The 24978-nt window shown below is 37.6% G+C and overlaps 14 protein-coding genes and 1 non-coding gene across 15 annotated transcripts; 10 read left to right on the top strand and 5 right to left on the bottom strand.

Annotated features, from left to right (window-relative positions):
- Positions 1-13: 13 nt before the first annotated feature.
- On the bottom strand, positions 14-754 carry SLD5 (DNA replication protein; the record flags this gene model as incomplete). Its single annotated transcript, XM_043193855.1, has 1 exon — positions 14-754. One exon carries the CDS (start codon positions 752-754, stop codon positions 14-16), a length of 741 nt encoding a protein of 246 aa, XP_043046996.1.
- A 306-nt stretch (positions 755-1060) lies between these two features.
- On the top strand, positions 1061-2785 carry KQ657_003120 (uncharacterized protein; the record flags this gene model as incomplete). Its single annotated transcript, XM_043193856.1, has 1 exon — positions 1061-2785. The coding sequence occupies one exon, from the start codon at positions 1061-1063 to the stop codon at positions 2783-2785; it is 1725 nt and encodes a 574-aa protein (XP_043046997.1).
- A 19-nt stretch (positions 2786-2804) lies between these two features.
- On the bottom strand, positions 2805-4616 carry MCD1 (kleisin alpha; the record flags this gene model as incomplete). The annotated part of the gene is made up of 1 exon (XM_043193857.1): positions 2805-4616. The coding sequence occupies one exon, from the start codon at positions 4614-4616 to the stop codon at positions 2805-2807; it is 1812 nt and encodes a 603-aa protein (XP_043046998.1).
- Positions 4617-4858: 242 nt separating this feature from the next.
- KQ657_003122 (uncharacterized protein) lies at positions 4859-6042 on the top strand (the record flags this gene model as incomplete). Its single annotated transcript, XM_043193858.1, has 3 exons — positions 4859-4864; positions 4907-4926; positions 4986-6042. 3 exons carry the CDS (start codon positions 4859-4861, stop codon positions 6040-6042), a joined length of 1083 nt encoding a protein of 360 aa, XP_043046999.1.
- Positions 6043-6310: 268 nt separating this feature from the next.
- On the top strand, positions 6311-6793 carry ATP16 (F1F0 ATP synthase subunit delta; the record flags this gene model as incomplete). The annotated part of the gene is made up of 1 exon (XM_043193859.1): positions 6311-6793. One exon carries the CDS (start codon positions 6311-6313, stop codon positions 6791-6793), a length of 483 nt encoding a protein of 160 aa, XP_043047000.1.
- Positions 6794-7136: 343 nt separating this feature from the next.
- On the bottom strand, positions 7137-7607 carry KQ657_003124 (uncharacterized protein; the record flags this gene model as incomplete). The annotated part of the gene is made up of 1 exon (XM_043193860.1): positions 7137-7607. The coding sequence occupies one exon, from the start codon at positions 7605-7607 to the stop codon at positions 7137-7139; it is 471 nt and encodes a 156-aa protein (XP_043047001.1).
- Positions 7608-8446: 839 nt separating this feature from the next.
- Positions 8447-10093, top strand: KQ657_003125 (SNG1 family protein; the record flags this gene model as incomplete). The annotated part of the gene is made up of 1 exon (XM_043193861.1): positions 8447-10093. The coding sequence occupies one exon, from the start codon at positions 8447-8449 to the stop codon at positions 10091-10093; it is 1647 nt and encodes a 548-aa protein (XP_043047002.1).
- Positions 10094-10394: 301 nt separating this feature from the next.
- KQ657_003126 lies at positions 10395-10477 on the bottom strand. Its single transcript has one exon. It is a non-coding gene; the product is annotated as a tRNA-Leu (tRNA).
- Positions 10478-11128: 651 nt separating this feature from the next.
- Positions 11129-12568, top strand: KQ657_003127 (uncharacterized protein; the record flags this gene model as incomplete). The annotated part of the gene is made up of 2 exons (XM_043193862.1): positions 11129-11994; positions 12064-12568. The coding sequence occupies 2 exons, from the start codon at positions 11129-11131 to the stop codon at positions 12566-12568; spliced, it is 1371 nt and encodes a 456-aa protein (XP_043047003.1).
- Positions 12569-14624: 2056 nt separating this feature from the next.
- Positions 14625-16211, top strand: KQ657_003128 (ferric reductase family protein; the record flags this gene model as incomplete). Its single annotated transcript, XM_043193863.1, has 1 exon — positions 14625-16211. The coding sequence occupies one exon, from the start codon at positions 14625-14627 to the stop codon at positions 16209-16211; it is 1587 nt and encodes a 528-aa protein (XP_043047004.1).
- Positions 16212-17135: 924 nt separating this feature from the next.
- On the top strand, positions 17136-19129 carry KQ657_003129 (NADPH oxidase family protein; the record flags this gene model as incomplete). The annotated part of the gene is made up of 2 exons (XM_043193864.1): positions 17136-17139; positions 18255-19129. 2 exons carry the CDS (start codon positions 17136-17138, stop codon positions 19127-19129), a joined length of 879 nt encoding a protein of 292 aa, XP_043047005.1.
- A 927-nt stretch (positions 19130-20056) lies between these two features.
- KQ657_003130 (uncharacterized protein) lies at positions 20057-21034 on the top strand (the record flags this gene model as incomplete). Its single annotated transcript, XM_043193865.1, has 1 exon — positions 20057-21034. The coding sequence occupies one exon, from the start codon at positions 20057-20059 to the stop codon at positions 21032-21034; it is 978 nt and encodes a 325-aa protein (XP_043047006.1).
- A 421-nt stretch (positions 21035-21455) lies between these two features.
- Positions 21456-22448, top strand: HHO1 (histone; the record flags this gene model as incomplete). The annotated part of the gene is made up of 3 exons (XM_043193866.1): positions 21456-21525; positions 21816-21864; positions 21923-22448. 3 exons carry the CDS (start codon positions 21456-21458, stop codon positions 22446-22448), a joined length of 645 nt encoding a protein of 214 aa, XP_043047007.1.
- A 359-nt stretch (positions 22449-22807) lies between these two features.
- Positions 22808-23413, top strand: DFR1 (dihydrofolate reductase; the record flags this gene model as incomplete). Its single annotated transcript, XM_043193867.1, has 1 exon — positions 22808-23413. The coding sequence occupies one exon, from the start codon at positions 22808-22810 to the stop codon at positions 23411-23413; it is 606 nt and encodes a 201-aa protein (XP_043047008.1).
- Positions 23414-23462: 49 nt separating this feature from the next.
- On the bottom strand, positions 23463-24761 carry TIM54 (Tim54p; the record flags this gene model as incomplete). The annotated part of the gene is made up of 1 exon (XM_043193868.1): positions 23463-24761. One exon carries the CDS (start codon positions 24759-24761, stop codon positions 23463-23465), a length of 1299 nt encoding a protein of 432 aa, XP_043047009.1.
- Positions 24762-24978: the final 217 nt, after the last annotated feature.

Genomic DNA, 24978 nt, shown 5'->3' on the forward strand with positions numbered 1-24978 from the left:
TATTAAGAGAATACTATATTAGGACGATATCTCCTTTATGAACGTAAGATTGCACAAGTCTATATCTGGCAACATAAACACCATCATGAATAATATCCAACTCGTCTTCTCCATCTATACGGATAGTTTCTCGGGACAACGATCTGAAGAACACCGGTTCATTCAAATCAGGTTCAGTGATCATTGATTCTGGTGATGTTTCATCCAAGAGAGCCAACAGTCTTGGAAGTTTCTTTAAGAAACTGTTGTTGAAGAGATCAGACATTATACGGAAATGATTATGGATATATTCCAACTCCTCGTCCGACAAATGTGAAGGTTTAGCATTCTTATTGGTTGACTTCGTTTCTGGTTCCACATCCACATCCAATTCTATGTTAGACTTTCGTATGTAGAACAAGGAAAAGTTATCAAGCTTGGATATCCTTGTTCTCAAATAAAGTCGCACCAAATAGTTGACTCGTTCTATATCGGTTTCTATTATCATCAACTGAAGTTTGAAGTCACTACTGATAACCCCAGACTCAACATTAGCATCACCGTATTCATGAGCATCAAGTAAGTACTGTTGTTGTGCAGATAACTTCAGAAGCACCTTGGCCATTAGTTGATGATTATAAGGTAGCAATTCAGGAGCCATTCTTTCATTTATCATTGCTGTTGTGAGTTCATTGCATATGTTGACTGAGACCGGGGTTGTCTTAGCTGTGCTTTCAAAGTCTTCAAGAATATCGTTAATATCATGACGTGACATGATTGAGTTACTTTGGATACCGTTGTATTATGATAGTTTGAGTCACGTGATAACCTAGCTTGCACCTATAGCGTATATATGTACAACTCTTATATATATGTATCTGTCTATGCTTGTTACAGTGTGCACTTTGATGATTTTTGATACTCAAATATACTCAAGCCAGTCTGAAATATACACACATTTTAGCTAATATATTACGTAATCAATCAAAACACTATAATTGTTATTGTTATTGTTACTGTTATTGTTATAGGTAGTACTATTACTTGCAACTACTACCTTTTTCATCTTCCTTATAATAGCATGGACTCTGAACGACAGTCGCTTCTTGAGCAGAAACGACAGCGGCTCCAAGAGCTTAAACGGAGACGCCAGCTTGGAAGTCCAAGTAAAGAGATCAATCTGCTTGATGTGGATAACATTTTGGAGACCACTCCAGGTAAAGTAGACATTGCTATTCAGACTGACACAATTATTGAAGATAAGGACACTGTGGCCAACTCTGACACGGTGGTTAATGTCCGATTCAAGAAGCATTTGGAAGACATTCAGTGTAATCAGGGTATTCAAACAGTAGAGTCATTCTTTGAGTCAATAGAAGAAATTGAACATGATGATGGTGACGATGATGGTGGTGATGATGGCGATGATGGTGATGATGATAAAGCAACGGTTTTGGATACGCAGATTGAGGATTCCAATGCAGCACTCAAGTCGTTGTATCAAGAGGAAATACAAGAGCCTACTGTTTTCGATGAGTATGATGTAAGCTTTACTGCTAATGGGACCAATACAGATGTGGAAGACTTTAATCCCTTCAAACTATTGGCTCGAATAGAAGCCAATTCAAATGTGCGTGCTATAGCGGGAATTGATGTGTCAGCTCGATTCCCAGGTTTGGTGGTTGTGTCGTACGCAAGATGTGATTCACCTCATCAACTGAATGGACTTGCCAAAGTATACAACTTTGATAAAAACCCTCCAACAACAGAGTTTGTGTTGGAATGTGACACGTCTATCTGTCAAATCCAATTTGATCACTGCAATAATAAGAGAGTCATTGCTGGGTTGGCAGATGGAAGAATAGTGATTTGGGATTTGAATGATCCAACAAATAGACAATCCACATCCACAGAAACCGAATACATTGTTTTACCTTCGATCTCCAGCCCACACCCCAATGCTACTGATTGTAATAACAATTCAGCTCATAACTCAGGTATATCATCACTCACTCAGTTATCTATTGAGAATAACGACTCAATCGTCATTACTACTTATTCCGGAATGGTCTCCCTATGGTCTACAAGTATACTTGCATCTCCCAAATGTTCTTCTATTAATATTGTTAAAACTTCAACCAAAGATGATACAGGCAATGTGAGCACTGAAAATATAGGGATTGAGGGGGTGGTTGCCTTAAGAGGTGATCTTGCTCTTCAAGAAGCTTCCTTTGCTATCGACCAACACAAGTTTCTAAGTAATTTAGTGGTTCTTAGTTCTAAGGGTAACTTGTACCGTCTTGGAAACGATATGGAGCTTATAAAATCAGTATATCAAAGTGAAACCAAGACGAGTACAGGACCCGGTGAGTCGCTACTTCCAACATCGTTATCATCATTTCTAGAGGGGAAATACTTCATCACAACTCATCTTGATAGTTCTTTGAAATTATGGATGCTTACAAACCCTCAACCATTATTGGAAATACCCACTAAAGACCTAATAATAGGTTTGGCTGTACGACCCCATTATGATTTCCAGTTTGTGACTTTAGCATTGTCATTAACACCAATAGTTCAATTTTGGGATTTGAAGGTTCGTATGAGATCTCCTATAGTTGATATTGTTATAACCGAAGCAACCTCTCCCACCAAAATTGCATTTGATAGTGACGGAAAACAACTTGTGGTAGGGTTTCTTGATGGGTCTGTCTCCTTGTATGAAATTGATGAAACCATATTAAAGGATACTTCAAGATTAAGGCGTAATCTTGACATAGATTCTGGCTTACAAGACATGTATTAGTGTTCATTCATTAATTTTTTCAAAGAAATTTACTATATAAGGTGTCTTTGGGTTTTATGATAAAGTCCTTTTGAAGCTTATAGGCTTCATTGTCTTGCTCAATACTAACACAATCATTAGTGGCTAAAACTAACACTTCAAATAAACATCTGACGGCCTCTCTTCTAGTATTGTTAGGTGGAGGTATTAACTCAGAATTTAAATTCTTGGATTGCCATAAGGGGAACCTTTCAGGGTTTATGGCGTGAATCTGATTATCCAGAGCAATTAATTGTGTTAAATTGGTTTCTTGATTGTCCTTGAAGATCTCTCTCAATTGTTCTGCAATCTGAATACTTGATTGAGCATTGGTTTCTTCAATATCTATGATTGAATTCTCCCTATCTGTTTGTTTCCCATAAAGCAGATGTAATTCACTGTCTGAATCTGAATCACGAGAAATGTCAGAATCCAATTCTGGTAGTGATAAATCGGCCCCCCCAAAATCTCCAAAATCATTAAAGTCATCAAAACTTCTAAATTGCAATTCATGTTGTTGTCTCATTTGTTTCTCTTCTTGTTGTGCCAATTTTATACAAGCATCTTGCAATTCAGAATCAACATCCCAAAGTTTTCTCTTCTTACTAGGTGGAGCAGAAAGTTCATAGATCAATTGCAACTTTTGAGTTTCAGATAATTCAAGGGTTAAGAATCTGGTGGAATGCATTATTCTTGCTTGGTTTTCTCGAAGGGCGTTGAATGGGATTCCTTCTAATTGGTCAATATCATCCACTACCAATTTTCTATTATTGAGAATGATTTCTCCTTGCTCAGTGATTCCTGTTCTTCTTCTCTTGGTATTAGTTGATTGTCTATTGGATGCAGGTGGCAGAACAACTGCTGCTGAAATTGGACGTCCAAAATCATCTAACTGTTGTTCATTATCAGAAGTAGATGCAGGGAAATCATTATCTTCAATGTCACTAAGAGTTTGTAAAGGTTGATCAAAACCTCCAAAATCAAACTCTCTTTCTTTCAAGCCAGCAATTATAGAAGTATCATCGTTCTCCAATGCTGCTAGAGGTGAACGTGGGGCATCTCTTCCGATTTCTATTGAACGATCAGCCATATCATTACTTTCAAAGTTCAATTCTAAATCCTCATCGTCTTCTGCTTCTTCTGCTTCTTCTGCTTCATTGTCAGCCATTTCCAAGTCACTGATGTTGCTTTCATCTTGTCTATCTCCTATAAGTGGAGAGTTTCTTCCATATTCAATTGAATCATCAAAGGTAGATTCATTAGGGTTGGCCAACTGTCTAGCAGCCAATTGTTGAAATATTGTTTGTGCTGATTGATCGTCACTATCCTGTTCATCCAAGTTCAAGTCTTCTTGATAAAGCAAATCAAACTTTGTAACTTGGTCTTCAAGCATAAGACTCTTAAGATCAGATACTATTGTTTTATGAGGATCAACGTTAACGGAGTTGGCGTTTTCTGAAATGGCTCCTGAGGCATATAAACTATGTTTCAACTTTGTTAATGTTTCATTAGAGTCTTCAAGCAAATACTTGGTCTTTCTATTGTATATCTTGGAGACCCCATAAAGCAATTGAGCTGAATATCTAAGGGTTATGGATTTATTATTATTGGTAGTGGTTGTAGTTATAGTTGTATCAGGAGTTGTTTCCGCACTATTATTACTGTTGTTGCCACCAATACGATAGTGGGATATCAAGTTACTATATTGAACAAGATCAGTGTTTAGTAGTTGGTTCCTGGTGAGCTTCCTATCATAAGTTGAAGCCATCCACACGTAACCCAATGGTCCTTTATTGGTGATGATATCTGTCATAATGCAAGTGTATATCTGATTGGTCACAGCAGCTTATAGACAGAATACCTTCTATTGTCTGTTGAGCGTTAACTTTTAATGTAAAGATGAATAAGTAATGGTGTTGATCTTTTGATGAATTTATATAAATTAGAATACGCGTTCCGGCACTCACGTGACTACAGCAACCGGAAATCAATGATTCTGCTTACGTAATTTGTTACATAAGTGATTATCTTAAACCTTTAATCTCCCCGCCTCAAATGAAGGTGAATTGAACCGAGCCACTAAACTACTTCAACTAATACAAGCTAGTTCATCCAGTTGGAGAGTGTGTTGTGTCATGAATCTAGAATCAAAGTTGAATGTTTCCTTTCAGGATATTCTTAGAACGTCCGGGTACATTGTGGAGATTATTGCTAATAACAAACGACTGAGTAACTTGATAGCAGGTAGTAGCAATGAGATTATCCCACCAGCCATAGAACAACAATTGATGGGCAATTTGGGCAAGTTTGACGAGATACTAGACGATACTATTAGCAAGTTCAATGATGCTAGATGGTGTATTGATCAGATAGTCGAGAACAGACAGAAGCAAGAGGAGTTGAAGTTGAAGGAGGAAGAAGAAAGACGTAAGAGAGCAGAGGAAGAACTTGAAAGACAACGTCGGTTACAAGAAGAGCTTGAACGGAAGCGTAAGGCTGAAGAAGAAGCACGAGAGAAGGAACGGATACGACTTGAAGAGTTGGAGAAACAACGTAAGGAATTAGAGGAACGTAGGGCTCGAGAACAAAAGGAGAAAGAAGTCCGAGAAGCACAGGAAAGAGAAGAAAGAGAAGCCAAATTAAGAGAGGAGGAAGTTGAAAGAAGGAAGCGAGAGGAACTTCAAAAGCTAGAAGAACAACTGCAGAAGGAACAACAAGAACTGCTTGATCAGTATAATTTCAATTACTTTGATGATTTAGGAGGAATGAATGATAAGCCTGAAGTGGGGTTAGATGATCCTAATGATCTTCTTTTCAAAGATAGTGAATTTGGGGTTACTTTCGATGATGATACAAGTAAGAAAGACTTAATAGATCTTGAAATGAGTGATGTTGGTGATACTAATAATAGTAATAATAATAATGGTAATAATAATAACTCCAACAACAATAATAGTCACATTGACTCCACCCACACCAGCAATAGCAACAATAATAACACTACTGCTACGAACAATAACAACACCAACAATAATAATAATGATATGAAGAATGATAAGGATTTGTCAGACATGCAAATGAATGAACTATTGGCTAATGATGACGAACTACTCAATGGATTGAATATCGATATGCTTGATCTGAGAGATCTTGGAGATGGGAATGCTAATATTGATTTGGGTAATGAAGAAGGTTTTGATGTTGATAGTTTCTTGAACCAATTTGGTGAATATGATTAAATAGTATAGTATTACCCTATATTATATGAGCTTCATATTACTGTATGTATCAGTATATATTACCCTTTACGGAAGTCTACGTTGACCAATGAAGAGGGGGAATTGACGTACACAAAACCCCGAGCTCTCTCCCATATTAAAATTTTTCTCAAAGTAGCACAAAACGACAAACCAGTATCGAAAATCGGACACCAATAATTCAACATTGAAATAGTGCAACTAATCTTAAATCCACGCTAAAGGAACTCCAACCCTAAACACAACAGTCATGTTCAGACAAACATTACGTACCGTTGCCAGACAATCTTCCAATGTTGTCAGAAGAGGTTACGCCACCGAGGCTGCCTCTTCTGATGCCTTGAAATTATCATTGGCTCTTCCTCATCAAACCTTGTATTCCGATTCTGAAGTTCAACAAGTTAACTTGCCATCCATTAACGGTGACTTGGGTATTTTGGCTAACCATATTCCAATAGTCGAACAATTGAGACCAGGTTTATTGGAAATCATTTCTAAAGGTGGTGAAACCGATACTTACTTTGTTTCTGGTGGTATTGCTACTGTTCAACCCGGTAACAAGTTGACTATTTCTGCCATTGAAGCTTTCAAGCCTGATCAATTTGATGGACAAGCCGTTAAGCAATTGATTGCCGATGCTCAAAAGAGAGCTGCATCTTCTGATGAAGTTGTTGCTGCTGAAGCTACCATTGAATTGGAAGTTTTAGAAGCTTTACAAGGTGTTGCTAAATAAACAAGGAAGAGGAAGAAAAATCCATAACGTAGACCATCAATCTTTGAATAGAAATGAGTGGGTCTCGGTAATGAAAAAGAAAAGTTACCAATGAAAAATTTGGTACGATTCAAGAATATAGCATATTTATTCGACTTTTTGTTTTGTTATAACAAAGTGAGGGGACTATGTCGTCCTGGGATCATTTGTATAGTCTTTATATTATTATTTTATACATATACATCATTAAGAGTTTACGTGAACATAAAGGTATATAAATTATACTGACCCTTGAATACTGGGTGCCTATTGGTCAAACCTGGAAAACAAAAAATTGAGAGTTTCACGTGATCTCTCACGTGTACTATATTGACTCTACTCTTTTCTTAAGTGATTCGTTGAAACGAATAAACAGTGCTTCAGGATTGAAAAAATAAATAACAATTGAAGTAAGCAAACCACCAAATTGTTCTGAATGAATCAATTCTGTTTTAGTGCCATTTTCAATTGGTTTGAATTCAAATTTATGAGCACCCCAAAAGATCCAATCATAAAGAACCTTACCCTTCCATTGGAATCTTTCTGGGGAATTTTCAAGTAAAACAGGCTCAATTATATTTGGTTTGGCTCCTTCTTTATCTTGTAATGCAACTACCAAATGTTCACCTGCTTTTAAATCAGCATAGGAATCAATTTCTTGATCTCTTTTCTTATCTTGGACCTGAACTGATGTAATGAATGGTGCCCATTCCGGGTAATGTTTAAAGTCAAGAAATGACTTTCTAACAACTTCAGGCGTACTATCAATGATAATTGAGGTCGAAATCAAGGTCATGATTTTAATTTTGTTTATTATTAGTAGTAACGTCGGTAATAATTCTACTATCTTTCTACATTTTTGTTGTATATTGGACGATCTGCCTTATATCATACGGATTTAAACTCACATTACATTGTTACAGCCGTATTAATATAATTCTCGGTAGTGTGTTCGCCAAAACGGAGATAATAGATACTGTAGTGTTTTTAATTTCCGTATCTAAGTCAGTAGGTCACAGTTTCACAAACGGTAGCCCCTAAATAACATATTGTGTTGTTGTAATTTTATCTAACGAGATTGTTTCTTTTAACTGCTTTAATGCTCTTTGCTAACGACTATAAGAACTTGTTGTTAATGCACACGTTAACTATGGGGGATAGAGAGAGAAATATTGGGGTGATTATTAAGCAGGTTTGGTCACCTGTAGACTTAGTAATTGCTTGAATCCAACATATTGCTGTCAAAATACTGCATTGTGGCGTCATCTGGCATCCGACCGCCGTTCGGGCCAGACCTCCTCAGAATGTTCGGCATTAGAATACTAAACAAAGCCTGTTGCTCCTGCAGAGTCTCTTTCTAACTCCTCTTCCTCATTACGAATTAGTCAACGTATGGCCTGCACATATAGAACCTTTCGTATGTCAGCTGTAGTGGAGTTATTCAAAGTTGTTCTCCATATAAGCACTGGGACTTCCTTTTGGAAGAAATTCTTTGTAATCCAATCACTATCATATTTGGTGGTATATAAAGCGTTGCCCGTGAAAGCCGCACATATATATATTTACGTTGGACCCTTGAACTTTTCGTTAAAAAAAAAAAGTTAAGAAGTAGAATAGTTTATATAGAAAGTTACGATGGTAGATAGTGGAAGGAAATCCAGTACGGACTCGCTGCTGGCTCCTGCTACTCCATATGGAGAAGAATATTTGGCAAAGACCATGTCTCAGAAAGAAACCTACCAGGGTAACGGTGAGCCAATAAGGAATAGTGTGGGGTCACAACGGAACTCAATCAGTTCGGATCATTTCTCTGATGATGATGATGAGAATATAGTTATGGGGTACTCTGCTGATGTGTCTCTGGAATTGGGGATCAAGAGAACTCCAACTATTCTTGATAGAATCCAAAGCAGATATTCATTCTTTAATGAGAAATTACATTCCCAACGTAAGAGTTTGGTATGGACATTTTTAACGGTGTACTTCATTATGGCTTTCTTTGTGATCTCCATTTTTTCTATCTATTGGGGGTCCATGTATGGACGGGACGGTAGAGTGCGAAACTTAAAGATGTTGGTTGTGATAGAGGACGATATAGTCATCAATGGCACTCAACCAGTTGTTGGGGACTTTTTCCAACAACTACTCACAAATAATAAGCAAACTCGTCCCTTAGGAGATTGGAGAGTTTACAATTCATCTACATTAACGGAATTGAAATCTGATAAGGGAAGAACAACAGAAGAAGAAATCATTTATCAAATACACCACCAAAATTTTTGGTCTTCTATTTGGGTCAAACCAAATTCATCATACAATTATGTCCAGGCTTTGGAATCAAGTGATCCTTCCTTATTCAACACTTCAATCGTGACAATTTACGAAACAGGAAGAGATTTCACTAATGTTCCAGCATATGTTACACCACAAATCCGAAAAATAGAATCCATCTGGTTGGCTCAACAACCAACGATTTTAGGGCAATTGTTTAATAATACGTTTTTCAATATGAATAAAGAAACTTTTAAAATTGTTTCAACTCCTTGGAATTTTGATTGGGATGACCTTATTCCGTTTACAGATCCTGTACTTGTGGCACCATCTCAAGTTGGTCTCATTTATATTATCATTATGACATTTTTCCAAGTTGGTTTCTTTGCTGATACCCATAAAAAGGTTGCACAAGAATTTCATTTAAAACCCCTTCATTATGTGATGTACAGATATTTTTCAGCTTGTATGACATATCTCGTTTTATCCCTTGCATATTGTTTTGTGACATTGGCCTTCCAAGTTGATTTTACGAAGGCCTTTGGAAGAGCAGGATTTGTGGTTTTTTGGATGTCAAGCTTCTTGACAATGTTTGTTGTTGGGTTTGCTAATGAAATCATGGGTATGTTTTTCATTATGGTATATCCTTCACTTGTGGGATTTTGGCTTTTGTTTTGGGTTATCTCCAATATTGCTCCTACTTTTGCACCTCTTGCCTTAAGTCCAGAGTTTTTCCGTTATGGTTACGCAATGCCCTTACACAATTCCTATGATATCACAAAGGTCATCTTCTTCAATACTTATAAGGGAGGATTGGGCCGGAATTATGGTATCTTGGCTGCATGGGTAGTACTTTTATCTGCTGCGTTCCCTTTTGTGTTGAAGATATTTGGAAACTTTATGCGCAAACAAATGGCTGCGGCGCAACAACAGCAAACCCTTCCACCACCATCACCACCACCAGCTCAAGATAGCCAAAATACTAGTAGTGGCACGGACTTGGAAAAGTAACTTACTTACAGTATATTTATTTACGGTTATTGACGATAGAAGATATATCTTATCTTTGTAGTAGTATCTACCTGTATGGTTTCGGAGATTATGAAGCAATTCCGGTTGTGTGAAACCCAAAAAGGGTAACACTAACAAATTGCAGGTTAAATGCCAGTTACTTTAAATGAAAAGTTAGAATATATAACGGATGTTAGAGTATCTTTGGTCACAGTACTAACAGTTACAGTACTAAGATTTTTAATCACCATTATGTTTAATTTAGAAAAAAATATGAAGAGGAATTGCTGGTAATGGATAATGATACCCGCGAGATTCGAACTCGCGCCTCCGAAGAGACCAGGACCTTACCCTGGCGCCTTAGACCAGCTCGGCCAGAGTACCCAATTCCTGCCATAGCGAAATTTACTATAAATATACAGGTACACGCATATTTTATCACTTGATTTTGTGTATTTTGAAAGCTCTAAAATGTGTGACATTTCTGTCCTTCACACCTTTCACATACTCTTTCAGTGAAAAATGCTTTACACTTGAATACCTCAATATTACATTTCATTTTACAGTCGATTTAATGTCTCCTCTCCCAGTAGGAACTGTTTCGTGAAGTGTAATAATTCCCTCATTCAGCCTTCAGGGAAATTAGAGTACTAAGAGTTGCAATTCGGATATCAAGTGTTTCCTGTTACCTTTTCTTTTACATATTAAGCCAAGTTTCATTTCCTCCAGCCACATTTTAAACATAATTTTTGGTTACTCGTAAACGTATTAGTGGATCGCTGTTTCTTATGTGATATAAAGCCTTTCCTATAAATTGCAGACAGATACATCAAAACATATGTCGTACTTTGTGCTCGATGACTCTATAAAATGACGTAGAATGCATTAAACACCACATGCGTAACAATTAACATGTTAATGCTACATACAGAAGCGATTTTCGAGAAGTCATTGAGTCATAGTCAAAATGGAGCTATAAAGAGTACGAAAGTTTCAACTTGAAATTCTTTCCCACCTTGTTCTTAAAAACCAAAAATGATCGAAAGGAAACACCGAAGACCTATTGGCTTTTATGAGAGACAATTTGTGGTTCGTAATATTGGTAACTTCTACACCAGTTTCAATGTCACAGGAAAATATAGAGGAACAAGGCGAATAACTCCCAACGTCCTTAGTCGTGCCTTGAAAAAGTTAATTAGAGATTCAAATTACTGGCTAGTATATAACTTTTATCGTACTCATTCATATAAGTCGGACAAAGAATATGATGGTACTAATTTTGAAGTTAGACCTCTTGAAAGCTTAAATTATAATGATGCGGTGAAGTGTATGTCAGTTCAGAGTTTTGATAATTCTGTCTTGAAGATGTTTAATGATTTAAGGCCTGAAATGAACTCGCCGACACTGGCTCTTTGGATGGTTTATTTGATAGAATCGTCCAGTGATAAAAGACAGTATGTTTCACTTGTTTGTGATCATGCGTTGCTTGATGGAGTCAGTGGTTCAAAGTTTCACAAAGATTTAATGGAAGCTCTAAATCTCCAGGACGAATACTGTGAAATGCAACAAACATTATTTAGCTACGAGGATGAGAAGGATTACCTTGGTGATTCCTTAATTGGGCCAGTAGAGCAATTAACTGGCTTATTTCAGCCCAATTTTAGTACAATAATTGGTCACTTTGCTTCAACATTCAAAGACATGTTGACGTATAAATGGACTAACTCTCCAGTTTCAGAGTCAGTTTTCGCTCATAATGTGATCACTAAAGAAATGACGACAGACTACCAAATAGTCAACTTTGCTCCAAGTGAATTATCAAAAATGCTTGAATTCTGCAGGAGGAACAAGATCACACTAACTCCATTTATTCATATTATCGCTCTTAAACTTTTAGAGAAGTATATTTTCGCAGCCCTATATCCGGATAAATAATTTTCCACTAAAAGCTGTATAACAGTAGATGGTAGACGATTCTTGCCATCTCAGTTCCAGGATATTTATGGATGTCTTGTATCGCTGATTAATATTTTCAAGCCATCTCAATTGCTGCTAAATAGTGATGATGAGTGGCTAAGTTTAATGAAAGATTTCCATCAGGAGATAATTGACGATTTATCTTCTTTAGATTCATTTAAGGAAAAGGGATTAGTTAAGTACACCAATGTCTGGAATTCTCAGGAAGCCAAAATTGGGAAACGTGAAGGTAGGCAGACTTTATTGACATCCAACATAGGGATGCTTAAGCTACCTAAACCTACGTGCTTTGGATTTACCCTAGAAGATGTGATATTTAGTAGCTCGACTTGTGGAAGATATCATTTCATTTTAGATGTTGCTGCGTCAGAAATTGGGGGTCTTAATGTAGTTTTTGCTTATTTGCCTGAGTATAGCAAAATAGTCTATCCTGACGGCACTAGGGCCATGGATAACTTGATAGCAGAATTCAAGTCCCGTTGTTCCACTATTAAATGATAGAAAAAATTTCATATCAATATTGATGATTATTATTATATGAAAAAAAATCGTATATTCCTGGGAAAGCCACCTAGATCTATACATTTCTATAATTTTTTTACTGGATAAATAGTATTAACTTTGGTGACTTAACAAAGATTTGCACGGGAAAGTAGTGGAACCTAAAAAAATTATTCAGATATTACATCTAAAAGACCCTAACACCAAAGTGGTAAACTATTTCTACGGAGAGAAATTCAATCAAATCTGGAGAAATACAAAACTACCCTATGTTAACGTAAATACGAGGATGCGCTATTTGTTCCAAACCTTTTGAACTTCCTAATTAATCATTAAAAAACTGGCTTGAAGTTCATATGGGAGATCAGCCCTGCCATGGATGGGGAATAAGTTTGTTTAAATGCAAACCAAAAAAAATCTTTAATGCAAGTATTAGGTTAGTTACCGAGCTCGGGTTATAACTACACCCACTTTTGACGACTTTTCTCTTCTCCTAATTGGAGTCAACGATCGATTAGATTACTCCTGCGTCCTTTGTATACACAATCCTGCATTTTGAAATCGATCTACTTTACGAATATGCCTAATACGATGGGTGAAGATGAGTCTAATTTGCGATGTAAACTCACCGAAACCTCATGAAGCTGGTCTCTTAGTAGTTAGTCTTATATTCAGAGCCCGGAACTTGAAGAGGGCTACTGTAGATTGGACGTGGGCTATGGTTTGTGTGTCGGTTCCTAGGAAGCACATACAAATGCACCACAATGTATGCAGTATTGAATAATATCGTAAACCTGTTCTATATATTCCTTCACAATGTAATAAGTATCATACCTTCTTGTGAGCTTGCAAATGTAAATTGTATAGCGAAGAACACAATAGCTGATGCTGTAACGCCGACAATCGGATTCAATTGAAAGGAGGCAATTCTTTAATACAGGGCTCGGGTCTAGTTTAAGAGAGACTTAAGCGTATAGTCACGTTTATGGTATGACTATCAATGATTGAAACAATATAACGGCTGGAAAATGACCAAATCATCAGGTACCAAATTTTTAAGGATTTAGTGTGTGTAAAAAAAGTTTTCTTGAAAGAAGGCTTGATATTTGGCTTCTGCACAAGATAATTTGCAGCATCAACTTGTTTCGTTTCTTCTTAACCAGAAGATTCAACTGAGAATGTTATACGCTTTTGCTTTAATTTCTATAATCTTGGCATTATAATATTGGTACAGGATGCCTTCATTGTTATTTTCCGGGGAAACTGTAGACAACCGAGCTAAAAGATATACGTTCAGAGTTGTTACCATGGGGACCAATGGAGATTGGTTTTTTTAATTCGTAGCGTATAATTATAAATGTTTAACATACCATGCTTCCTTAGAAATTGATCAGTAAATGATATATAAGGTCATTGAATCTCTATCTTTAGTTGACGAAATTGTTTTGTAAAGTAACTATTTTGCAACCAATTTACAATAATGCATCTTGGAGTCCTAAGTTTAGTGATTAATATATTCTTCTTGGCCCTAAGTGCTGAAGCAAAGCTTAAAACGTTGGAATGGTACGGAAATAAAAGAGCGTCTGTTCTCGCTTGTTCCCGTCCCTTGTATAAGTCAGCTTCCTTCTGTAACAAAACTGTTGGGTTCTGGCCTTGCTTTTGTTCTAACGAAAACGCTTTAGCATCAATTCTAGGTTGCTTAGAAGTTTCTAATGACTATAGGAAGGGAACCATCAACGCTCTAAAAAGCAACTGTCAAACATATGGGCTTCCAATAAATGATGATGCTATTGATAAAGCTTACAAACTCTACTTTGATAAAGCCGTTTACCCTATAGAGATCGCAAACTTCAACAAATCTATTCCGGTTTCAGTTCCTCTAAAACTCAATAATGAAACAAGAGTTTTGTATCATAAAGCTTACGTCAATTATTTAGTTAACAATTACGACAATTCTGTTTGGTATTCTCTCATGTTGGTGTGGTGGCTTACATTAGTGATGGTAATTGCATCTGCTGTGAATTTAACCAAAATATTTTGGCCCAGCTTGTACATGAGGTTAACCGGCCCCATTTCAAACAACTTTAGAAAATATATTCTGTTACCAGCAACCTATGGGAAAAAGAGAAACCAAGAGCTTTCATGGTTAGGTAAGCTAATCTTCATGCTTATTCCTTTGCGTTGGGAAACTCTTGTGATTTGTGTATTCCTTGTGTTGAATTTTGTTCTTTTGTTTGCTAACTTATACTACGTTGAGAATGATCCACTTTTCCCAACTAAGAAGGGAGCATTCAATAAGTATGTTGGTGACAGATCAGGTATTGGTGGAACAATGTTGACCCCAATGCTTGTTCTTTTTGCTGGTAGAAACAATATTCTTCTGTGGTTAACTGGTTGGAATTATGCCACAAATATTACTTTTCACAAGTGGGTTAGTCGGATATCGTTCCTTTTGATCCTTATTCATTCTATTTGCTACACCGTGATATTTGTTGGTCGTGGTGATTATAAGGAAGAGATGAAGGAAACATACCTTATATGGGGTACTGTTGGAACAGCTGTTATGGGATTGATCATGTTACAAGCAATGTTACAATTTCGTCGGCGTTGGTACGAAACATTTGTGCTATTTCACATCCTACTTGCTGTGTTCTATATTATTGGTTGTTGGTACCATTTGGCTGATTTGGGATACTTACAAATGATTATCCCGGCAATAGCTCTCTGGGGTTTCGATCGCGTCGCTCGACTTGTAAGGATGTTCATTTATGGATTCCCTGAAGCTTGTGTTACGTTATTGGGTAATGGCAATGGGATAGATCCGTTGACAAAGGAAGCTGCAACATTGAAAGTTGTAGTACCTAAATCAGACCATTGGAGAATGTCTCCTGGAGGACACGTGTGGATCTACTTCTTGAAACCAACATGCTTTTGGCAATCGCATCCATTCACCTGTATCGAGTCTCTCGATGGTAAGTCCATAATTCTCTACTGTAAGGTGAAGAGTGGAGTCACCTACAATTTGTTTAAATATTTGTTGGTCTCACCCACCAAAGAAGCCAAAATACGTGTATCAGTTGAAGGACCATACTCCGAGCCATGTCAATACAAGAGAACCGAATGTGTGAGCTTCATTGCAGGTGGTAACGGTATCCCTGGTTTATACTCTGAAGTTACGCATTTAGCTAAGAAAAGGCAGCCTTCAAAGGGGAAACTCAAGTTGCATTGGATTATAAGAGACTACGGTTCTATAATGTGGTTCTATGAACAATTGGAAGCATTGAAAGATGTACAAGTTGAAACCACCATCTACTTAACTAAGCCAAGCCAAACCTTGGCCCACTTTGACAGCAACAAAGACACGGATGATGATGATGCTGAGAAGAAGAGCAGAGAAAGTGTATCTCTTGATATTGCTCATTTGAAGTCTTGTCTTTCACATATCAATTTTGTTGAAGGTAAACCGCTTGTGGATGATATCATTAGAAATGATTTAGAAGAAACAAGTAAATCAGTTGCCTTTGTGGCTTGTGGACACCCCATGATGGTCGATGACGCTAGATACGCTCTTGTTCAATCCTTGACCCAAAATAAGGGTAAAAGAGTTGATTTCTATGAAGCTTTACAGGTATGGACCTAAGAAACTTTTCTAAATGGTTGCAAATAGCATACTCAAAAGCCTTAAATACTTGACATTGACAGCCAATCGCCAACTATTATGTGACGTAAAGCTGGGTAATCAGATGATCGATTAGATAGCTTACGTAATTCTATACGCATGACGCACATTTGCTAAATTAAGATTTGTACGCTTTGTGCAACCTTAAAGATGAACCGGAATCGGCCTTCTAGTATCAATCACAGGCAAAATGGTTAATATACTTAAAAGCTCAACGTATTTGCATATTTCCTCAGATTCTTCCATTGCCCTATACGTATAAGCTGAAGACAAGAAAGGTAAAAGGTAAAATGTCTTGTGAGACAATAATACTGTGAAGAGCTGCAACTCCCTTTTGATCAATCTCAATACGAACATTAAATTCAGTGTCACTTCTATTTCTATTTGTACATCCGCACAATAAAGTCCGAGACTCGGTATTCAATTGACAGACATGGGCCAACCGCCTACACATAAGCCCTTTAATCAATAGGGATAAAAACTAAATTGTAATAGCTACCTTGTACAATTTGGTATCCCAACAAAGCAACTCATCTTCCTGTGGTCCAAATCATATATTAAAACAAGTAACTATTAATATAATCATCAAAGCTGTTTGGAAAAAGTGGTTACTAAACATTTAAAACGTCTTGGAACGATCCATTGTTTAACAATTCCTTAGCTCGTGAGCAATAAACATCCGGGAAACCCTTGGCAATTGGTTACATTATCAGATATATGAAACCAGTTTTTTCCTGTTCTCATTACTGCTATTTAAGATACCTATTTCGTTGGAAATGAGATGCTTCAGCACCTCATGTTACTTTCTTTCGGCTTTTTATGTGGTTGATGTGGTGACTGCGCAATTGGGCCCAAAATTATATGGGGTTTCAAAGGCATCTATATATGGGTGTATTTACCCTCTATCACAATTGGCCACATTCTGTGACTCTAATATAGATTATTGGTCATGTTGGTGCAACAACTTAAACGCAAGGGCTTCAGTTTCCGGTTGTTTAAATGTGGTTGGAGAGTTTACGCTTTCCACGAAGGAAGCTTTCAATGAGATATGTATGGAATTCGTAGGAACCACAGTTACTTCAAAGCAATGGGAAAATTCACTAGAGTACTATATGAAAAGTGCAATTACTATTGATCATCATATGACTACTGGTTTCAAAAGTTCAGAGATAGTCAATTCGCCAGTTAAACCAGACGATGAATATATTCAACTATGGCATGAAAGTTACACCAACTGGCTTGTGAACAACTACGATAATGCATTATATCTTTCATCGATTCTTGTGTGGTGGATACTAGCAGTTGCTATGTTAGCTACGATACTGAAGTGGTCAAAAGTTTGGTTCTCAAGGATTCTTAGTAGTTCAACTGAGAATGCGATTCGAAAATATCTCCTACTTCCAGCACTATGGGGTCGCAATAAATGTGAAGAGAAAGAGTATGGTACAATGAAGCTTTTCTCAATGCTTGTTCCAACACGAGGAGAGAGTATAACCATTACCATTCTTGGATTACTCAATGCGTTTCTATATACTAATAACTTGCATTTTATTGATAATGATCCATTATTCAAAACCAGAACATTTGCGTTCTTTCGATATATAGCTGCTAGATCAGGTATAGCAGGAACAATGTTAACTCCTTTAGTGATATTATTCGCTGGAAGAAACAATACATTAATGAAGTTAACAGGTTGGAATTATGCTACATTAATCACATACCATAAATGGATTAGTAGGATTGCTTTCTTGAACGTTTACATTCATTCTATTACGTATGTCCATACATTCAAGATACAAGGCCGTTATGAAGAGTTCTTTGCGAAATGGTATTTGATTTGGGGTGTGGCTGGAACATTTGCCATGACTCTTATTATTTTGCAATCTATCCTCTATCTAAGACGAAGATGGTATGAGGCGTTTGTATGTCTTCATATTGTTCTAGTACTGGTTTATATTATTGGATCTTGGATACACTTGAAACCATTGGGATATCTATTTTTAGTATTGCCTTCTGTTGCATTTTGGGTATTTGATAGGACAATTCGTTTCACCAAACTTATAAGGTTTGGATTCCCATTGGCCACGATTAAAGTTGTGGGAGAGAAGGAAGATATTACATTAAAAGTTACAATACCTAAGCCAAAAAATTGGAACCATTTCGCTGGAAGTTTCATCTGGATTCAGTTTCTTGCTCCTAGCTCGTGGTGGCAATCGCATCCATTTACATGCATTGTTGAAAGGCAAGACGGAGACGGAGACAGAGAAGAGGTTATTGTTCTTTATTGCAAGGTGAAAGAAGGAGTTACAGAGGATTTGTATAAGCGATTATTGACAACACCTGCAAAAGAGGGAAAGATACGTGTTGCGGTCGAAGGACCATACGTTGATGCTTGTCAAAACTTCTATAATCACAATGTGACTTTTATAGCTGGAGGAAGTGGTATACCAGGTCTTTATTCTGAGGCTAAATCATTGGCACAAACCAAACAACGCGGGCTGTCTCGCATAATCCGGCTATTTTGGATAGTTAAGAACTATGAGTCAGTTGGGTGGTTCAAGAATGAGTTGGCGTCGCTAGAAGATTTAGGAGTGCAAGTAACAATTTTCGTTACAAGATACAAAAAGGTACCGTGTGGAACAAAGGAAATTAATGCGATAGACAGATTGAAGGCTACATTACCCTTTGTACTGTTTATTGAGAGGAGACCTGATTTGGAGGAAATAATTAACGAAGATGTAAAGAGTCCATCTGTAGGGTTCGTTGCCTGTGGACATCCAAGGATGGTAGATGAAGTTAGGGCCCTAGTAGTTCAGAGTTTAGATTTGCATCCGGGACAACGACTTGATTTTTACGAGTTATTGCAGGTTTGGTCATGAAATGATAACATGACAAAAATTGTTTAGTACATGGTACAGATTGAAGGAAGGGGTCCAATGAACACGTAATACAGTGCCTTTGTACAGCAACAACTAGAGGGGAAAGAAATCAGGAAGAGTACAACTGGTATTGTAGTGTGAGTAAGAAGGTTAAAATCGATTAAAGTGCCCTATTTCACAATACAGAGTAAATAAAGTAATCTCCAATAATGAAGACAATAACAAACTTATTGTTCGACCACAGCGCAATAAAAACAGTTGCCCACGAGGTCCCCACGCCCTCGCCTGCTAATTAATCCCCGTCCGTCATGTAACCCCGTCTCCGCATAACATAGCGTGCGTAGATACTGGAAATGGCTCTATTCCAGCACATAATGGACAAGTGTCGTGCGAAAACTCCGATGGGGGTGATTCGTAGCTGATTTGTTTGTGTCGCAATAGGAGAGCCGCTTTGGGAGGGTCAAGTGATGTCAAATGCGACTAACTTGTCCCTATAATAAAACACTTGGTGTATTTATAAATAGATATATATGCGTAAGGCTCAAAGTATTATAACTGTTGAAGGTAAACAAACATTCGTTATATCTCTGGAGACTATCGCCCATATTTTTTTGGAGAATACGGAGGATCAAAGCCAAACAAGAAGTGGGGCATTGTTGAGGTTGACTATTTGATTCGCATAACGTAGCGAAAAATTGTTCCTTCCAGTTAGTGCCATTTTAGTCGAGAATATTTAGGTACACCAAGGACTAAAATTTATCGTTCAAGAAACTTTTGCAAGAAGCACAGCACAGCACAGCACAGCAGAAGTATAACGGAAAAGAACCATAACGCAAGATAGCTTCACGTTATAGTTTCCATTTGTTGCCGACTTTGGTTTCTCGCTTCATCTGTTACTCCGCTGTGGGAATGTACCAACTTAATTTTATGGCACCATGGGTGCCAATATTTACTCATGCCATTGATCTGGAGCTTAACTCTAGAATAATATCGCTGCCGGTTGATTCCCAAACAACTTCAACTTCAGCTCCTGGAACAAGACGCTCAAGCATATCTCAACCTCCTCCATTTATTCTGTTACAATTGGCCACCATAGGTACAGATGGATTCCCTCATGTACGTACAGTAGTATACAGAGGGTTTCTTTTCAATGACAAGACTACCAACTCCATAGTCATCACCACGGATAAACGGATGCAAAAATACCATGAGCTTGAAATTAACGATCGAGTTGAGATCAACTGTTATTTGCCTTCGAGACGTAAACAATTTAGATTACGTGGAAGAGCTCGTTTGGTTGACAGTGATCGCAAACCAAACATAGATTTACTGAAGGTTGGAGTGTTCCATAGTTATGGAAGTGAAAATGAAGATGAGAATAAAACTTTTGATGATAGTGAAGAAGAAGAAGACGAAGATACTTTCCAGATTAAATCTCCACCATCCAATGAGATTAAACCTATTGTAAATGAAGTCAAATGTGTTCAAGATGAACCTATCTGTTCAGCACTTGTAAGTCCTGGATTCATCAGTGATCATAATGAAGAACATTCTAATCACCATCATGGGTCATATACTAATCTTGTGGATATTCAATTGAAACCTCCAACGTCTGAAGAATGGGACACCGAAGTAAGAAGACAATGGGATCAACTTTCTAAACAACTTCGACACCTGTTCCGCAAGCCAGCTCCATTAACACCTCTTGATGATCAAAATGCAAAGATTATTGACAGAATACGGCGGGGAGTTGATGGGAAGAAGGATGAGGCAGGGTTTGCCAATTTCAGCTTGGTTGTAATATTTGTGGAGTCGGTAGATTTTGTTGATTTAGAAAAGGACAGACGGATGGTCTTTACCAAAGATCAATATGAACAATGGAGTGAACAAGAGGTGTGCCCTTAATGTATATAGAAGGTATGGAAAAAATAGTAAGACAATACTACGAGTAATACGAATAGCATGATAATAGTACTATAGTAGTAGTATTCACGATAATAAGATAGCAACTGTACAAATGGTGAAAATTATGATAGTAACGACAGCCAAGCTATACTCACCTCGGAATTGACATGTGAAATCCTCATTCCCGGAATTTACCTGAATACGCCCTCGTTTATTGCCCCCGAAATAATTTCCTAATTAGGACGCCTAACAAGACGTGACTCTCTCTTTTGTGGCATCTCCAAATCAAAACAAAACGCTTCTTCCAAAAGCAACATCAACTATGAGGAGAAACAAAACTCAATTCCCAGAATATTTACCACCACTATTTCTTTATCGCCTAATTTTTCTTTACTCTTCACTATATCAAATTATCCACAAAATGTCTGCAGCCGTCGCTAAAGGGTCCAAGTCTGGACCAACTGTTGCTGCCTCCAAGCTTACTATCAAGGGTATGTGACTGTTAAATATATTGGAGAGGAATTAAGGATACCCATTAATATTACTCAGTAGCTCAATTAGCTTTGCAATGTGACGTATCACATTCATATCCATATATACACCTATATGTGATCACATTCATACATACATGGTCATGTTCAAACATATATGGTCATACTCATACTTATCAGTGGATACATGTGTTTGTTGTTGATGATGATGATGCTGACAACTATTTTTCCTTGAGTGCATTTTTTTCTCCCCTTGAAATTCAATTATCTGGAGCTAACCATAAATTTAGATATGATCAAATCAGCCTTGGTCACCTTGAAAGAAAGAAACGGTTCTTCGTATGTAATTTATTTTTGATCTCACCTCCAATTATCTTTATACTAACAACTTTTAAAGTCGTCAAAGCTTGAAGAAATACGTCCAATCTAATTACGACATTAAATCAAAGAACTTTGACTCATTATTCAATACTGCTATTAGAAAGGGTTTAGAAACCGGTGAATTCAACCAACCAAAAGGTCCTTCTGGTCCTGTTAAATTGGTTAAGAAATTAAGTGCTCCTGCTGCCACTGAATCTGATAAAGTTTCTAAACCAAAGAAGGCTGCTCCTCCAAAGAAAGCTGCTGTTGAAAAAGCTGTAGCTGCTAAAAAGGCTTCTACTGAAAAGCCAACAACAAAGAAGGCAACTACTGAGAAGGCTGCTCCCAAAAAGGCGACTGCTACTGCTTCTAAGAAAGCCACTACTTCTAAAACAACTGCTTCTAAGGCTGCTCCAAAGAAAGTTACCAAGAAAGCTGCTGCTCCAGTTAAGAAGGCTACTACGACTACTAAGAAGGCTCCAGCTAAGAAGACGGGTACTACTGCTAAAAAGGCTGCTGCTCCTAAGAAGTCTACTACTACTAAAAAGACTGCTAAGAAATAGTTTGACCAGTCAGAACATTTTCTTTTTTTCTTTAAGAATGCTTTTACCATTGTACATTAACTGCTGTGATGCTTAGCCATAATTTTTGTTTTATTATTTTTTGATGTTGTTATTTTATTACCAGTGCTTGCTCTATTTATATTTCCTCTGTACACTTTAGTTCTTTTTTTTTACTCTTCTGATGCACACTATTTCTACACCGTTGATTTGTTAATAAATTACTGTTAAACTGTTGGTTACATTAAAGGGGTATACGAACAACCCCTTTAGGTGCACACACGACTTTGTTGATAGTAGAAAGAAAAAACTCAACAATGAACACATTAAACAAATAAAAAGTTACTTTGTTCTTTACTGTCATGGGCTCGACTCCTCCTATTGTTATTATAGTGGCGGCGCTACTTCCCGAATTGGGAATCGGATATCAAGGGAAACTTCCCTGGAGGCTTTCCAAAGAGATCAAATACTTTAGAGACGTGACCACTGGTAATAAACGGAACGCGGTTGTTATGGGTCGCAATACGTGGAATTCTATACCCAATAAATTCCGCCCCCTTAAGGGAAGATTGAACGTTGTACTTTCTAGAACGTTCCAGAATGAACTAGTAACTCCCGAATTGTATCATGCCAATTCTTTTGACTCGGCTATTGATTGGATATCCAAAGACAAGGCCCATGAGATAGAGCGGATCTTTGTGATTGGAGGAGGCGAATTGTACAACACCGTGATTAATGATTCCAGGACACTGCATTTGTTGATTACGGAGATCAAGAATAATTTAGGTGAAGAAGTTCCAATGGATACATTCTTGAAGTTCCCTATTTATCAACAACATCAACAATTGGAGTGGAAGAAAATGGATGAGGATAAGCTTAAAAAATTTGTCGGTGAGGATATTGAAATAAGCCAAAACAATATCGAAGGAGACTATACTTATGATTTCACTCTTTGGGAACGAACATGATGATGATGATGATGATGATGATGATTATACTATTTACAAAATTATTTGGTTATACATCAACTTGATAAACTCTTATTCTTTCAACTACTCTTGGATCAACTATTAAAGGCTGGACCCATTCACTTCCCTTTTCTAACCCACTTTTAACCCATTTCTTGGGCCATTCTTTCTCTTCAATGGACCCCATAAACTCATCTCGTTTGAGTTCAAACTTACGGGTACGATTATGGACGATTTCCACAGCTTCAGCGCCCATGGATTCAGCTACTTCTCTAGTGGTGAAAAAACGATATATTTTCTCGGGGATTCGAAGGAACCCTTGAATGTTCACAACGGGGAAAACATAAACGGGTTGTTCAAATAAAACTGGAGTATTCTTTTTGTTTCTAAGAAGAGCTCCATTTTGGAAAGTATCTTGGAATTCTGGTGCATACTCAGCCGAACCATACTCCTCGGGTTTGATCCAAGCTTTAGGTACTGGAATCTCTTCTTCCTTCTCATCCTCAGTATGTTGCTTATTTTCGTTCTGTTCTTCTTTCTCTTTCTTTTCTTGTTGTTTAGCTTCTTGTTCCTTCAGTTCCTCTTCTACTAACCATTGGGGCTTTTCTAAAGGTCCCAATAATCCTTCGTGGATCCCAGTGAGATATTCCTTGTATGCTCCACGGCCGATGCAAATGACTCCACCAGAGAAGAGTTCATTTTCTTCGTCATCACGTTTCACAGTCACTGGTTCAACCACTTTATAGAGTCCCAAAACGTCCTTGGGGGTATACAAGTCGTGACGATCAACTGTGACTTCAACTTCGTCGTCAGTCTTCGACCCAGTGCTGAAAAGGTTCTTGAACTTAGTCCAAGTCCTACCAGCGTCGTCGTGTTTAGTTACCTTTTGGTTAGTTTCCATCTTCTCCTCTTCCAACTTTTCTCTTCTTAATTGTCTGATCTTCTCGGCAACAGAACTCCGAATGTCTCCTTGTCTTGACTCCGTGAAGATATCAAAGTCCACGGCTGCAGCATTGAACACGGGTTTGATGAACTTCAGAAAGATCAGCACTGAAGTCGCAAGAAAGTCGTTGGGTGGAGGAGCAATGAAGATGGTCAACTTGCGAGGTAATCGGTTGACTTCATAAGGGACAGTAGAAAGACTTTGAACTTGGGCAGTATATTTCATTCTGGCTTGCTTTTGCTGGTGTTTATCGTAGGCAATGCCTCCACCAATAGCACCGACTATGGACCAAAAAATCATCCAGTTTCTCGAGGGAAGAGCCAACCTTTTTATACCCATCATCTGAAGGGCCGGGTTGGTGATCCCTTTCTTCACAGGTGGCGAAGTCGTGGTATCTTTGGTCATTGGTTGGTGAATAAAGAGTGTGGTGGAGGTTTGAGTATTTAAAATTTTTCACACAAAAAGACACTCTCTTTACGACAGTGCTCAGTACGACATTACTTAACAGTAGTACTCAGTACGACACTGGTACTGTACTAAGGAACTGCAGTATAGGACTAACTATATTACGGTATAGAACTACAGTACTTATTACTGTACTAACAGTACGAACAGTAGTGCT

Source organism: Scheffersomyces spartinae (genome assembly GCF_019049425.1).
Source record: "Scheffersomyces spartinae strain ARV_011 chromosome Unknown scaffold_29, whole genome shotgun sequence".
Lineage (NCBI taxonomy): Eukaryota > Fungi > Ascomycota > Pichiomycetes > Serinales > Debaryomycetaceae > Lizanozyma > Lizanozyma spartinae.